Source organism: Rhamphochromis longiceps, linkage group LG7, assembly GCF_057381845.1.
Source record: "Rhamphochromis longiceps isolate RC_006_pf linkage group LG7, R_longiceps_female_GT1.1, whole genome shotgun sequence".
Lineage (NCBI taxonomy): Eukaryota > Metazoa > Chordata > Actinopteri > Cichliformes > Cichlidae > Rhamphochromis > Rhamphochromis longiceps.
The window spans coordinates 63217615-63231974 of record NC_140563.1 but is presented as its reverse complement, the minus strand read 5'-3'; the positions used below and the strand labels follow the sequence as shown (position 1 = coordinate 63231974).

Here is a 14360-nt window from a genome sequence, read left to right as displayed (position 1 = left end):
TAATAATAATGGATTGCATTTATGTAGCACTTTTCTAGACACTCAAAGCACATTATAATTCCACTCTCACATTCACACACTGGTAGAGGCAAGCTCCAGTTGTAGCCACAGCTGCCATATCGCAGGTGAAGTGTCTTGCCCAAGGACACAACGACCAGGACGGACAAAGCTGGGGATCGAGCCGGCAACCTTCCGGTTACAAGATGAGCTTCCCAAACCAAAAAAAGGGCACAATGAAAAGTGCTTCATATAATGTTTGCAGTTTTTTTTTTAAATCATATCCCTAAAAGACCTTCTCCTTAAATTTCACATCACTGTAACATCACTGTAACAGGACTGGTATAAAAAGCTTTAACTTTAAGAAAATGTGTGCTAAATCTCCAAAATTTAATGGAGATTTATGCATTACTCTGTGCTGATACGTTTAAATGTTGACCTTTTTGTCATATGAAATTCTCATCTGGTTTGTTTCTTAAAGAAAGGGTTGTTGAAAGGTTTGCATTAGAAACAAAGGACAAGTTGATGTGCAAACTCTTACATGATTTGGACAGTAATAGAACCAGAAGGACACTTCTAGTCTGATCTACCTTCTCAACTTCATACTCGGAGACATCATGCACTGAGCCGTCCGTCTCAAGCCGGACCCTCACCCGGCCCTCGGACAGCTCTGGTGTGCCTTCATCTGGCTTCAGCTGAGTAGCTGAAAAGAGGAGAAATGAAGTTATGTCTTTGAAAGCACACATACAGACACCCTGTGAACTGAGGTGTGGAAATATCAAGGATCTTCAAGGCTACAATCAAGACTTGTTTTTTGTGTGAATGAGTCAGCAGTTATAGATCCATCCATGTGTAACTGTGGTTTCTGTTAGGGGTTAAATGTTCTTCAAAATGTACTTATAGCTAGCATGCATACTGTAGTGTGTGCGTGTGTGTTGTTTTCAATGCATACCACGGATGAAATCATCCTTGTCGACGTACCACACAGTTCCAGCTTCATACCACACATCCCTAACCTGAGAGAAAGCAGCATGAGAGGAACAAAGAGAAGAACAGTAACTACTTTTTGGCTGCACAGTTTCTATAATGCATGATCATTTAGTGTGCCACAGCATTGAATACCATTGTTTTCAGAGTTTACTTCTAGTGAAGTCACATTTAAAGTGTTGTGTTTTTCTTTATTTTCTGCTACATTTTCAAATAATCCCTGTGAGCTCAAAGCTCAGCTTTCAGACATAGAAACAGAAGACTATAGAATAAATGAGGACAACAATAAAACATATAAGTGTAAATAAGGAAAATTATCCATCCGTCTTCTTCCACTTATCTGGGGCCGGGTCCCAGGGGCAGCAGACTAAGCAGAGAAACCCAGATCTCCCTCTCCCTGGCCACCTCATCCAGCATGTCCAGGGGAACACCAAGGGGTTCCCAGGCCAGCCAAGAGATATAATCTCTCCAGCGTGTCCTGAGTCTGCCCCAGGGCCTCACACAGGAGGTGCCCAGGAGGCATCCCTGTCAGAAGCCCGAACCACCTCAACCTGCTCCTTTCAATGTGGAGGAGCAGCGGCTCTACTCTGAGCCCCTCTCAGATGGCCGAATTCCTCACCATATCTCCTGGGAGAAGCCAGCAACCTTTCTGAGGAAGTTTATTTCATCCATTTGTATCCGCGATCTCGTTCTTTCCGTCACTACCATAGTTTGTAACCATAGTTAAAGTAGATCACCTGGTAAATTGAGAGCTTTGCTTTTCCATTCAGCTCTCTTCATCACGACGGATCAACCATATGTACATTTTTTATAATTACTTATATAACTGTCACACTAGTTTCTTTCCTTTTGTTTAGGCTTTTCATCATATGTTGGACAGAACGACAGTGGATTAGGTAGTGAATTGTATTGTCTGAGATTTAAAGATCTTAAAATGACTTAAATGTAACTTTTGTTTGTCTCCGTAAACATTTTGATTCCCACTATGCACATAGGTCAAACTACTGAAGTATGCAAATACAAAAAACCCCTAAAAGAACCTTTAGTTTTGGATTACTTTGTTGTTTCTCTATTGAATGGAATGGTAATATTTAATATCTACATAAATGGGTACTGTCACACCAGACAGTACGAAAGGTGGACGTAGCTACCACGATGTCACCTGTTGGTTTCAAATACTGTTCTGAAGATTTAAGATGAATGTTTATGCTGTTGCCATCATGGTTGCAAGAATCCAGTGGTGAGCTCCAATGATCCATTTTGCTTTTAATGGTTCTTAGCTGAGAGACGTGACCCAGAAATATCCATGTGGCAGCCATAAGAAGATCTAATCAAATTCTCTGAATACTAAGGAAAGGAGCTTCAATGCTTCCTTTATTGCTTCCTTTAGCTAAGGAGGACCATTCGTTATGAAAGGAGATTAAAAATCACCGCCTCATAATTCATTGTGATGGATCATCCCACAATTCACAAAAACCATCGAAATAATGACCAAAATGTTAATTGTAACTGCATTTTCCATTTTATGCCATAACTGATGTAGTTTGAGTTTTTAACAACAGTTTGTTACACTCACATCTGAAATCTGATCATCACACTGCTGGAATAAAAACTACTTCTTGTTGAGTCTTTGCTTTGCATGAACAATATATTATATAATAATTATTATTATGGAGGGCATATTATTTTGTTCATAGAAATAAACAGTTTGAAGGAAAGCAGCTGCACTGGATCACAGCAGGTAAATATAAGAAAATCTGATCTTTTCATTTCATATGCTACTAGATATTATTGTGATTATTGCGATAGCAGGGTGATCTGCAAACAATGTGCTGTATGTCAATAGGGGAGCACTGCAGGATTACTAAGGAAAAATAATGCAGCATTAACTCAGGTTTCTCTTTAAAAACACCACAACAATTCAGATAAATTTGAGGAGACTAGCGCTTTTGTAGAGATGTGGCAAAGAAAAGTCACTCGCTGTGTGCACACTGCTGAGAAAAAGATGCTTGCAACTGACAAGTCATTAGCCATTGAGCAAACTGAAAACATCACAGCTAATCCTCCTGTGTCAAATACAGTATCATCAAAAACATATAAACTAAAACCCTACAAATTAGGTTTATTTTTATTCAATATGATCCACAACGAGTAGAACAATGAACTAATCGCCATAGGTGTCGCCATCTAATGGCCTCCAGACAGAATGCAAGTTTAAGGCACTTCCCCGCTGGCTTTACTTTTCCAACCACAAAGCTACATCCACTTTTTTCACTGTCTATGTCTCGTGAATGTCTCAACTAAGGCAGATGAGGGATCTGAATGCAGGGCATAAAGTAGATACGTTTTTATTGGAATTTAAATGTTAGTTTTAAAAGGAAACGGTGTCACAAAAAGGGGAAAAAATCCATTAAAAATATTATTTTAATGTAGAAGAGTTTCCAAGTATTCTGCAGGCCTCAGACTATCTGTAAGACCGGATGACAAAAGCATACATACCTCCTTCCTGGCATTCTCTGTCACAGTTGTCTCTGTTTGCATTCCCTCTGGCTCCTGCCTCTCCTCCATCCCCTTCTCTTTCTCCTTCCCTTGCCCAAATTCCTCTATCCTCTCCTTCTTTGTATGCTCCTCCATATTTTTGCTCTTCTTTTCAGTCCTTCTGTCCCACTGTTGCAGCTTCTGCTTTGGGGGCTCTGGTGTTACGTCTGGTCTGGTTTCAGGTTTACCCCTGGAGTCAGGAGTCACTATGTGGCACTGAGATGAGGACCTGCCATCTGGCTGTGCTGAGTTGCGTCCTTGAGGTTGGCTGTTGTCGCTGTTGTCGCTGAATTGCTCTGTCCGCAGGGACATTTCTGCCTCGAGGATTGGAGGAGTCTGATCTGGGAGTAGAAACTGTTGCACCAGGTTGTCACTCAGTTTGTTTGGCTGTAGTGGGAAGAAAAAAGTAACAGGCCTCCTTTGACTGTTAACTGAAGGTTATGCATGCGTTGTACTTGTGTGTAGTAGTGCTACTGGAAATAGTGGGTGATGTGTCACAGTCTGCTGGTGCTTTTGTTGTGTCTTCTGTTTATGTTGTTACTTTCTTTTATTTCTTCTGTTAGACTGTTCCATAATTTCACTCCCGCTATTGAGATAGACATACTTTTTAAAGTTGTTCTAGCACTTTGTATTTTAAAAGTATAATGTGTGGTTTCCAACAGACCTTTTGGTCAATGATCACACCAAGAATTTTTTTTTTGATACTTTTCTTTTGGTTTCCAAATAACATAAATTTGGTTTTATCTAGATTCAATGATAACTTATTTATATCAAACCACTTTAATATCGTTAATTCCTGTGTGATCATCTCCAAAACCTGTGGCAGCTTCACTCCTGAACAAAATATATTTGTGTCATCTGCAAATATTACAAACTTTAGAATCTGCGATACTCTGCAAATATCATTTATGTACATAATAAAAATTTTTGGAGCCAATACTGAACCTTGATGTACTCCACAAGCAATATCCATCAAATTAGATTTATATTCATTTATTTGTACATATTGTTGCCTATTCCCTACATAGCTTTTTAACTAGTCCAAACCACTCCCCTAAACCTGTACCTTTCCAGTTTTTTTAATCATGAAATTTTTAATAGAATTTCATGATTAACAGTATCAAATGCCTTCTTTAGATCTAAGAAAACTCCAAGTGTGTACCTCTTATTATCCATACATTCTGTTATCTCTTCCATTAAATCTCTCAATGCCAAAGCTAGCAATAGATAGAGAAAATCAGTTTTATCCAAAGAAGCCCATCTGGCCCTTCTCTGGCTGTCATTACATTACTGACATTGTTTTCTCCAGCCTAGAGAAGGCCATTCCAGAGGCATCTGAGTGAGAGGGTGCCACTTTATTAGGCACACCTGTGGCCTAATTAAATGACTAGTCACGTTTTTAGTTGCAGACCAACTCTGGTATTGGCAACACTAAGATCTTTAAGATTCAATAAGATATTGAGAGATGGAAATGAATGACTTACTGGCCTTTCTTCTTTGACCTCTGGCTCTTTATGTTTGGTCTCTTTCTCTGAATCTCTGACGAGCTGCTTGAGGAAACCACCTGGCAGAACTGACAGAGGCGGATGTGGTACCGTTGTGACAATTGGCTTGTTTTCCTCCTTTATCTGTAGTTTGGTCCATTGATGATTCAGGCAGAACAAACAAAATAGAAAGTCATTGTATGGTTTGGATGCAGTGTGCAGTCCATTGGGCATGCACATCAGGCATGCACTGCATGCTCAGCGGAGAGTTAAACAAGTCAGATGCATACGTTGACAATGTATGACAAATGTGTTGGAAAGCGAAAGAGATTTCTTACAGTTCTTATCAAACACTTTATTTTGACCAACACTCAAACATGAGTTCATCAAAACTGCTCCACAGGGTTTAGAATAAGTCCAAAAAGGGGAGGCAGTGTGTGGCACAGTGGACATAAATGAATGTGAGTCCTTTAAAGGCCTTTTTGTAATTAGCTTCCTTCAGCACTTTTAGCACCATGCAGGGTCATAAACAGCTATGAGGTACCAGAGGCGTTGGAGGGTTTTTCAAATAAGAGAATGTGTGACAATCTAAACGGCTGTTAATTTGAGTAGGATAGAATAGAATAGGCCTTTATTGTCATTGTACATGTACGACAAAATTGTGGGTGCTCCGCACCAACTGTATGGAATAAAAATAGAAATAGTAAGACAGCAGGAATAAATAACAGACAAGAGGAGTATATACAAAAAGAGGAATAAAAACAAAACTGGAGGAAAACACACAATAGGAAGGTACACATCAGAGGACAGGTGCTTGAAAGTAGTGAAAAGACTGGAATTCTAAAAAAGTTATGGCCTACTGGACTTGTGATTGGGATTTGTTTACAGAGTTAGATTGATGCCTGAGATGTGAGGATTTGGAATTGGTGTAGAGATGAGGAGTGAACCCGAGGCACAGAGAGGCAGGGCCTTCGAGTACGCTGTTTTTTCCCTCGTGCTATTTTCATGTAGGTGAAGCAATCATTCTGTAATTTATAGACAGGTGCTCTGCAAAAGAGGGAAGCTGTATGTCTGGTCTCACACCAAAGGCATTTTGGTAAACGTGGTGCCACTATGCTGAATTGTTAAACTCCACAAATCTGTCAAAAACATATTAATTGCAAAATTTAGACTGGGATACACATTAGTGTGCTTGACAAAGCTTTTTATGAGATTCAAAATTGGACGACTAACCAGTGAAAATGTGCCAGCTTTGTAAAACCCTGCAGTTGGCATGAACTTGTGACTGCATTAGAATAGATTTGAGCAGAGGTTCCATGGATGGTTTAAACCTAAATCTTCTCTTTAAAGATAAGAAACCCTCTAGTTCTACTTCTAAACTAAATAAAACTCAATATTAGCTTCATGTCAAGCTAATCCAAGAGTAAAACCCCCCAGACAGTTACAGTAAGTTCAGAAGATGTCACAACTGTTTCTCTGTCTGAAATAATACAGCTACATTCAGCTACAATAATAGAGGTACAGTTTATGAGCTTCAACAGAAAAGCCGAGCATCAGCTGCTCAGGCATTAGAGTGATTTTGTACACTTGTTCCTGTTTTGGGGGTTTATTTGACACAGAAGCATGGACAAGTAAATGGTCATTTCTTTATTAAACCTTTAAGAAATTAAGCAGGTAAAAGGCCTCAAGTTGATTTCAAATGCAGCTTTTAAAAGTTTTTCCTGCATGGAGCAAGAACATTAGGAGGGACAGAATCTGAGAAAAAATTTATTTTGATGTTGCCCAGTATTCAATATCATTTGCAAACTTGCACAGTAATTAAGGGACTGTGCTTAAAATGACAGCGATTCTTAATCTAATTATGTATACTGTAATAACATATCAGTCACATGAAACATGTTACTGTGTAAGAATATTTGCTTTGGTTAAAACCCTTGTGTATGCAATGCAGTGTCAGTTAACCAATACTGTAATCAGTTTGAAATCTGATGCTTTCCATTTGTGTTGCTGTGCTCCACAATGTAGCTACATTAAAAGTATTTTCCCAGTGACAGTCTGAAAATCCACTAGCATGTATGAATCTCTTCAGAGATTTGACATCCTATGAGATGGTATCATGTGTATGACCAGGTGTACGAGGGGCCACATCAAAAGGACAGCATGTATTTTCTTTACCCAGCAGAAGAATACTCTGCTTCTGTGTTTTTGCCAGGATAGTGTAACACATTTAAAATCCAGTCTGAAAAACAGTTTCCAGTTATCACTGTCTCCTACTTTCCTTTTGTATGAACTGTGGGGAAAGACTTTGTAGCTTGTCGGTCAGCTGGGACATACAATTTCGTTTTTTTCTGTAAGGATTTCCACTAATGGTGTTGTAAGCTGGAGTCACTGAGCATAAAAATATCTTTACAATCAACCTGAAAAAGGCTGAAAAATGGAGGCTAATCTCGAGGCTTCAAAATGGATAAAAAAAAAAAACAACCCCAAAAAACCTAAACTTAAGCATGACCATCTTTTCGGTAGCGTGTGATAAGCAGAATGAACTGAGTGATGAAACTGCCATATAAGGCTGGGTGTTCTGCTCCCATTTGTGGAAAACTTCAATATTTTGTATCTCAACAGAAATATCAGTATCAGCAGATTCAGATCGCAAATGTCAAGTGACAGCATGGGGCTGTAAAAAGCTCAAACACTGAACATGCAAGATGATTAATACACCAACCATAGCAGTGGCATGCTACGATGACTCAGGGTTAGAACAGAGGAGCACTCACTATGTGATCAGTGCACCACACACACCCACACACACACATGTGTGCAGTCACAACCAGCTATTAGAGTTAATGCAGCACACAGCATTTCTGCACCTCCCTTCTTCTCCCAGAGTTTTAAGCGTGAGGACAGTGCCATGGTTTCACAGTAGGGAGAGGGTTAAGGGGAGTGAGGTGGCTGTGGAGGTGGAGGGTCACGCGTCTGTCAGCAAGATGTGATGGTGGCAATGTGCGTGTGCACAGAGGGAGAAGAACAATCTGACAAGAAAGAAAGAAAACTGAGGTAAATTAGATAATCTTCAGTAAAAGACAGTTATCACACACACACACCATCATGATCCACTTTTCCATTATTGACATACTTCACTGCCACTTTGTGTCTATTGAGACGTCATTATTTTTTAAGAAACTGTCTCGTCGTGCTCCTGCTCAGAGGTTCTGTTGTCAGTCAGCTCACACCGACTCTGTATGATGTGTTGGCGTTAATCAATCTTGTCATTATCCACCTTTTTTTACAACACTGCATTGAAGGCAAGGGTCTGCTGTGATTAATAGGGTCATAAACACACATATTGTTAAAGCGTAAATCTGTGTGAAAAGTTTTACTAATCAGTAGCTACACTGTGAAAAAAGTTGTGCCTTCCCATTGCCCTTGGCCTCAAACACTCCTGATGTCTTTTTGCGGTTCTGTTTTGTCATGACCCCATTTCCATCGGGTTGAAGTCTGGACTTTGACTGGGCCACAGCACTGATTCTTTCCTTTTTCAGCAGCTGTGCTCGGGATTATTGTTCTGTTGATGACCCAGTTTCATTCAGGCTTTAACTGTCAGACAGACGGCTTCACATTTGACTCTAGAACACTTTGGTATACAGAGCAGTTCATGTTCTGCTCAGTGACTGTAAGGTGCCCAAATCTTCATCGCTCCACCACCATGCTGGCAGTTGGTCTGAGATGTTTGCTATGAACTTGTAGAGTCTGCGGTGGAGTTCTTGAGTTTTTTGCAGTTTCTCAGAGCATGGATGGCCTAAGCTTGGGGTAAATTTGCTGGGGCGCCCACTCCTGGGAAGACTTTGGTATACAACATACATTCGAGTGCGCCACAGAAACAAACTGTCAAAACCTCAGTTTTTACAAAAGTGCTCACACTTACTGCTGATCAGATAATCAAGTGTATTTGATTAGCACAGGGGTGGGCAACTCCAGGCCTCGAGGGCCGGTGTCCTGCAGGTTTTAGATGTGTCCTTGATCCAACACAGCTGATATAAATGGCTAAACGATCTCCTCAACGTGTCTTGAAGTTCTCCAGAGGCCTGGTAATGAACTAATCCTTTGATTCAGGTGTGTTGACCCAGGGTGAGATCTAAAACCTGTAGGATATCGGCCCTCAAGGCCTGGAGTTGCCCACCCCTGGATTAGCAGGACCTGGACGCTAGCTACACTCTTCATTCCTACAGCGGTAAAGGTGTATTTAGTTTCTTACAGGACTGCATTGATTGTGCACTTCTCACTGCTGATGATTAGAACTTTGTGTCAGTGTGGTCATCAGATTGTTCAAGGACCCAGATGCGTGTTTGTCTGAGGTGCCAGCACTCTGTACAAAACTAAAAATCATCAGTCCAACTGATTTTCAACCTGTTGACTTCTTAAAAAGGTTTCAAAGGGAGGAGGTTGAGAAGAGCGAAGCTAGATCACAACTAATCACCAATCCAGACTACCAACACAAGCTAACCCAAACATAACCCAAAATGTGGTCTAATTCCAAAGAGTAGTGGATGAAAATCATCCTGTCAAACATGGTTTCATCTGAAAGCAAAATCAAACAAGTGTCAGAGGTCTCATGTTTTTTTTTTTTCTCCGAACTTCCCCTCTAAGGAAGATCCAGCCTCAGAGGCAAGATAGAAAATCAGAAACATGTCTGTCATTATGTGCCATGTACCTCGCTCCAGTAGCCTTGTGGTGTGGATCATACAGTATGAGATCCTGCTCTCTGCCTGTAAGCAGCATACTAGGGGCAGGTTTAGTCAGTCCCTGTAAACAACTCAACAGCTAGTTTTAGAAGGACCAGGCATTGTGCCAATCACATAAAAACTACCAACCAACTTTCTAAATGATTTTAAAACTGTCCTAAAAGTCTGTTTTGACATAGAAATGCATCCAACAGGTTCTCGGGTGGCATGCTAAACCTTCTTTTCAACTGTAGGACCCTTGCTTGACAAGACGAGTTTATGACCTCAACAGAAAACTTCTCCTAACAAGACACCAGAGACAGAAACATGCTTGACAATAAAAATCGAGCCAACAGTAAAAACCAGTCCTCTGGTGAAGTAGACAGCGGCGTCTGAACCAGTGTTATCTAAATGTAACAATGTCAAATCTCAGCCCGGCTGTATTACAGAATGTAGGCCCCTGAAGCCCCGCTCTCTCTAACCCAGCTCCAATCTATGAATAAAACCCATGACAGGAACTTTATAAGTGGACAGCGAATAGGATAGAACAAAACGCAGCCATACCTTCCAAAACTGTAGAGAAGCAGCTAAAGGCTCCAGATTTTTAATGGCAAATCCAGCGAGCCAAAATGAGACTCCCCCTGTCACACACTCACAGTCGCACAGACTGGGCAAGACTGACTGAGGGGGTATGCAGCAATAGTCAGAAATAGAGCGACACACAGACCAGCAGCATGGCTTCACTGACAGACGACTCCTCTATAAATATCTGGAGTCACAGGGTGGAGGAAGGGTCTCTAAACGACCCTGTTTGGAGACCTGCATGAGACACAAAGAAGCTTGTTGTCAGGTGAAGCCACTGCTTGTAACATGATCCGCTTTTCCTTTTCTTTTTAGCCATTCACCTGTCCTTCACCAGACGCCACAAGTACAGTAATCTGGATCTACAGCACTGGGAAACATTATCATCCTCTGTAAACATAGTAACAGCATGAAAACGTGTTTTGTTTTTTTTTAAAGCTGCGTGAACACCAGGGGGAGGGGTATAATGAGTGCAGGCCGCAAATGCACATGTTCAGAGCTGCAGTGCATCAGCTGCTTGAGTTGATTGACAACTACAGCTGAAGAAGACTGAGCAGTGAGGAGAAGGCGCCTCCTGATGACTTTGGGGACGGTGTGGTACGAGCAACCCTCCTCTTAGACATGTTGTATGATTCTTTGCTAATAAAGCACATCGTGCTGTGGTGACCAAAGATCACTCATTCCTCCACATGTACCCCTTTCTAATCACGGTGCCCATAATAAATCCTGAACATCGCGGATTCTGTGTTTTAAGTTTTGCATTTTTACTTGTTATCTATGGTGTATATTTCTCTATCCATTCACACTCACCACCATACCAACACCAGGTTGGACCTCTTACTGTCAACACTGCCTTATCCTTCCGTGGTACAGATTCAACAAGTGGCTCGAAACATTCCTATGGGATTTGGGTCCACACTAACATGACATCACACAGAGGCTTGTCAGCTATGACAGGTTTCTCCCATTCAAACCATTCCTAGCAGTGCTTTGTTGGACTGAGCTGGTGACTTCAGAGGAAATAGAGTACAGTGAACTCATCTCAAGTTTTGAGATGATCTGGTGCTCAATGAGTTCTGCTCCATTTCTAAAGTTACGCTCGAAGTAATTGTCAATCTGTAGGTAGCTGAGACTCATATATATATATATATATATATGTATATATATATATATATATATATGTATATATATATATATATATATATATACATATATATATATATATATATACATATATATATATATATATATATATATATATATACACACACACACACACACACACACACACACACACAGTGGGGCAAAAAAGTATTTAGTCAGCCACCGATTGTGCAAGTTCCCCCACCTAAAATGATGACAGAGGTCAGTAATTTGCACCAGAGGTACACGTCAACTGTGAGAGACAGAATGTGAAAAAAAAATCCATGAATCCACATGGTAGGATTTGTATAGAATTTATTCGTAAATTAGGGTGGAAAATAAGTATTTGGTCACCTCAAACAAGGAAAATCTCTGGCTCTCACAGACCTGTAACGTCTTCTGTAAGAAGCTTTTCTGTCCCCCACTCGTTACCTGTATGAATGGCACCTGTTTGAACTCATCATCTGTATAAAAGACACCTGTCCACAGCCTCAAACAGTCAGACTCCAAACTCCGCCATATATGTATATATATATATATATACATATATATATATATATACACATATACATATATATATATATATATATATATATATATATATATATATATATATATATATATATATATATATATATACATATATATATATATACATATATATATATATATATATATATATATATATATATATATATACACATATACACATATATATATATATACACACATATACATATATATATACACATATACACATATATATATATACATACACATATACATATATATATATATACACATATACATATATATACACATATACATATATATACACATATACATATATATACACATATACATATATATATATATATATACACATATACATATACATATATATATACATATATATATATACACATATATATTAGGGGTGCAACGATACACAAAATTCACGGTTCGGTTCGGTTCGATACTTTGGTGTCACGGTTCGATATTTTTTCGATACAAAAAAAATGTTCATGTCTTTTTAATTTGTCATTTATTAAAATTATAAATATATATTTTAACTCAAAAGTACAGTTTTTAAATGTAATGTTGTTGAAACAAAAGTAATTAAAAAAAATAAATATATCTCAGGGCTCTCAAAATTTCAAAATCCCTGGTAGCCCTTCGGGCAGGGACTCTTCAGTTTTTGGTAGCCCAAAATAAATGTAAGTAGCCCAAATAAAAAAAGAGAGCAATTTTTTGATTGATGTTTTGTTTCCTGTTTTGTTTCCTTTACAATATTATACATTAAAGTATAATATTGTAAAGGAAACAAAACATTAATCAAAAAATTGTTGAAAAACAAATTAGAACATTGTATAAAAATTACAATCATCAACTCAAATACTTGGTTCTAATTGAACAGAAATTTCTATGAACTTGTAAGAACTGTGTAGGACATGAATCAGTCTGTGTCAGATCCTGAATTTGAAATTTCCGTTGAAGTCACGGGTAAGAGACAAGTGGAACCAAGATCTAGGCCATTTGCTTTTTGAACCTTGCAAAGACTGCTAAATTTTGCCAGTGGTAGTTCACTCTTTGCAACATAGTACGCTGTTCTAAACAGATTTTTCAGGTTTATTTTTAGTATGTTATTTGCAATTGGTGTTTGTTCTGGGAAAGATATTGCAGACTGAGCAATAATGCATTTCTTGCATTTCTCATGGATTCTAATGGGGGCCTTTCTTAAAATGACTGGTCCCAGTAACAAAGGCGCTTGTCGACTCAGAAATCGAGAGAAAACCAACAACACACCCGGCAGAACATTATGTTATTTACACGGGTGCACATAAGTGGTCGCATGTGCGCATTCGCTGTCAAAATAAAAGACGCGCACCAGATAAGAAGTTGCAACGCGCGTTTGCGTCCATATAAAAAGCACTGTTTTTGTCCGCTAGAGTGGGATTTTCACGGCACATTCCGCACCACATCTCTGTGCGTTCATCATTTGTTTGAAGCCAGCTCACCTCCTGCAACCACTTTTCCGAGAATACGTGCTTCTTTTGTGGTTCGGACTCCTTCTGACATTTGTTTGGAGGTGGAGGAACACCAAAGTAATTGCTTAAAGGAGCTTCTTTAAGAGTTTTAAACAAATGTCTGTCCTCCTCCAGAAAATCTTATGTATGCAAACACGCGTTGCAACTTCATATCTTGTGCGCGTTTTTTGTTTTTTTTTTGACAGCGAATGCGCACCTGCGGACCACTTATGTGCAGCCCCGGTTATATAGCTCGTCATATTGCAGCCACAGAAATTCTTTTGTCCATGAAACCATAAAGCTGCACTTTCTTTTTGCCTTATAGTCTGATTTGTCATAACCTTTCCGTTTTGTGGTGAGCTTTTCTTTGGCTGGCATCTTTGGAAAAGAGAGTTTATTACAGAGAAATGGCTCTTTCCAAAATAAAAGCTATACTATACACTTCTTCTGGGCTATATTCTCAGCAGCATATTGTAGCGGGTCAGGGCTGTTCGGGGTTCTGTTTGTACAGTTATGTTTTGTTTATGTTGCCATAGTGACGGGTGACGCCCTCTCGCTGCGACGGTGTGTCCTTCCGGGGTCAGAGGGCGCCCTGTGTGTTGTTGTTGTTGCTGTGCGGTTGCCGCGCTGAGCAGTTAGCTAGCGGCAGTGTTCTTCTGCAGGTGTCAATAAACGGCTGTGCTCCCTAGCTAGCTCACGGGAAGCAAGACCAAACGACACCTCCGTCTCCTCGTTGTCTGAGCTCGCCACATTGGTGTCAGAAGTGGGATGATGGTGGCACCCCATGTTCTGACCCGAGTGACTTTTCCCCCGCCGGTCGTGACCGGCCGGTGCGCCAAAAGAAGGCACCTGGACATTTGCAGGACTTTGTGTGGGGTAGTTGG

The 14360-nt window shown here is 39.8% G+C and overlaps 1 protein-coding gene across 10 annotated transcripts in view; it reads right to left on the bottom strand.

Annotated features, from left to right (window-relative positions):
- Positions 1-10445, bottom strand: part of myo18b (myosin XVIIIB) — a 99311-nt gene extending 88866 nt beyond the window's left edge. For 7 of the 10 annotated variants that reach the window (XR_014912788.1, XM_085414774.1, XM_085414772.1 and 4 more), the window contains exons 1-6: positions 10289-10445; positions 7880-8035; positions 5007-5152; positions 3484-3909; positions 950-1013; positions 588-700 (exon numbers count right to left, since the gene is read on the bottom strand). Coding sequence is in view for 9 of the 10 variants with exons in the window: in XM_085414774.1 (XP_085270900.1) it covers positions 588-700; positions 950-1013; positions 3484-3909; positions 5007-5152; positions 7880-7916 (786 nt within the window). In the remaining variant the exon portion in view is untranslated. Of the gene's footprint in view, positions 1-587; positions 701-949; positions 1014-3483; positions 3910-5006; positions 5153-7780; positions 8036-10288 lie in introns of those variants that run through there. The other 3 variants (XM_085414776.1, XM_085414779.1, XM_085414775.1) reach the window with 3 other exon arrangements.
- Positions 10446-14360: the final 3915 nt, after the last annotated feature.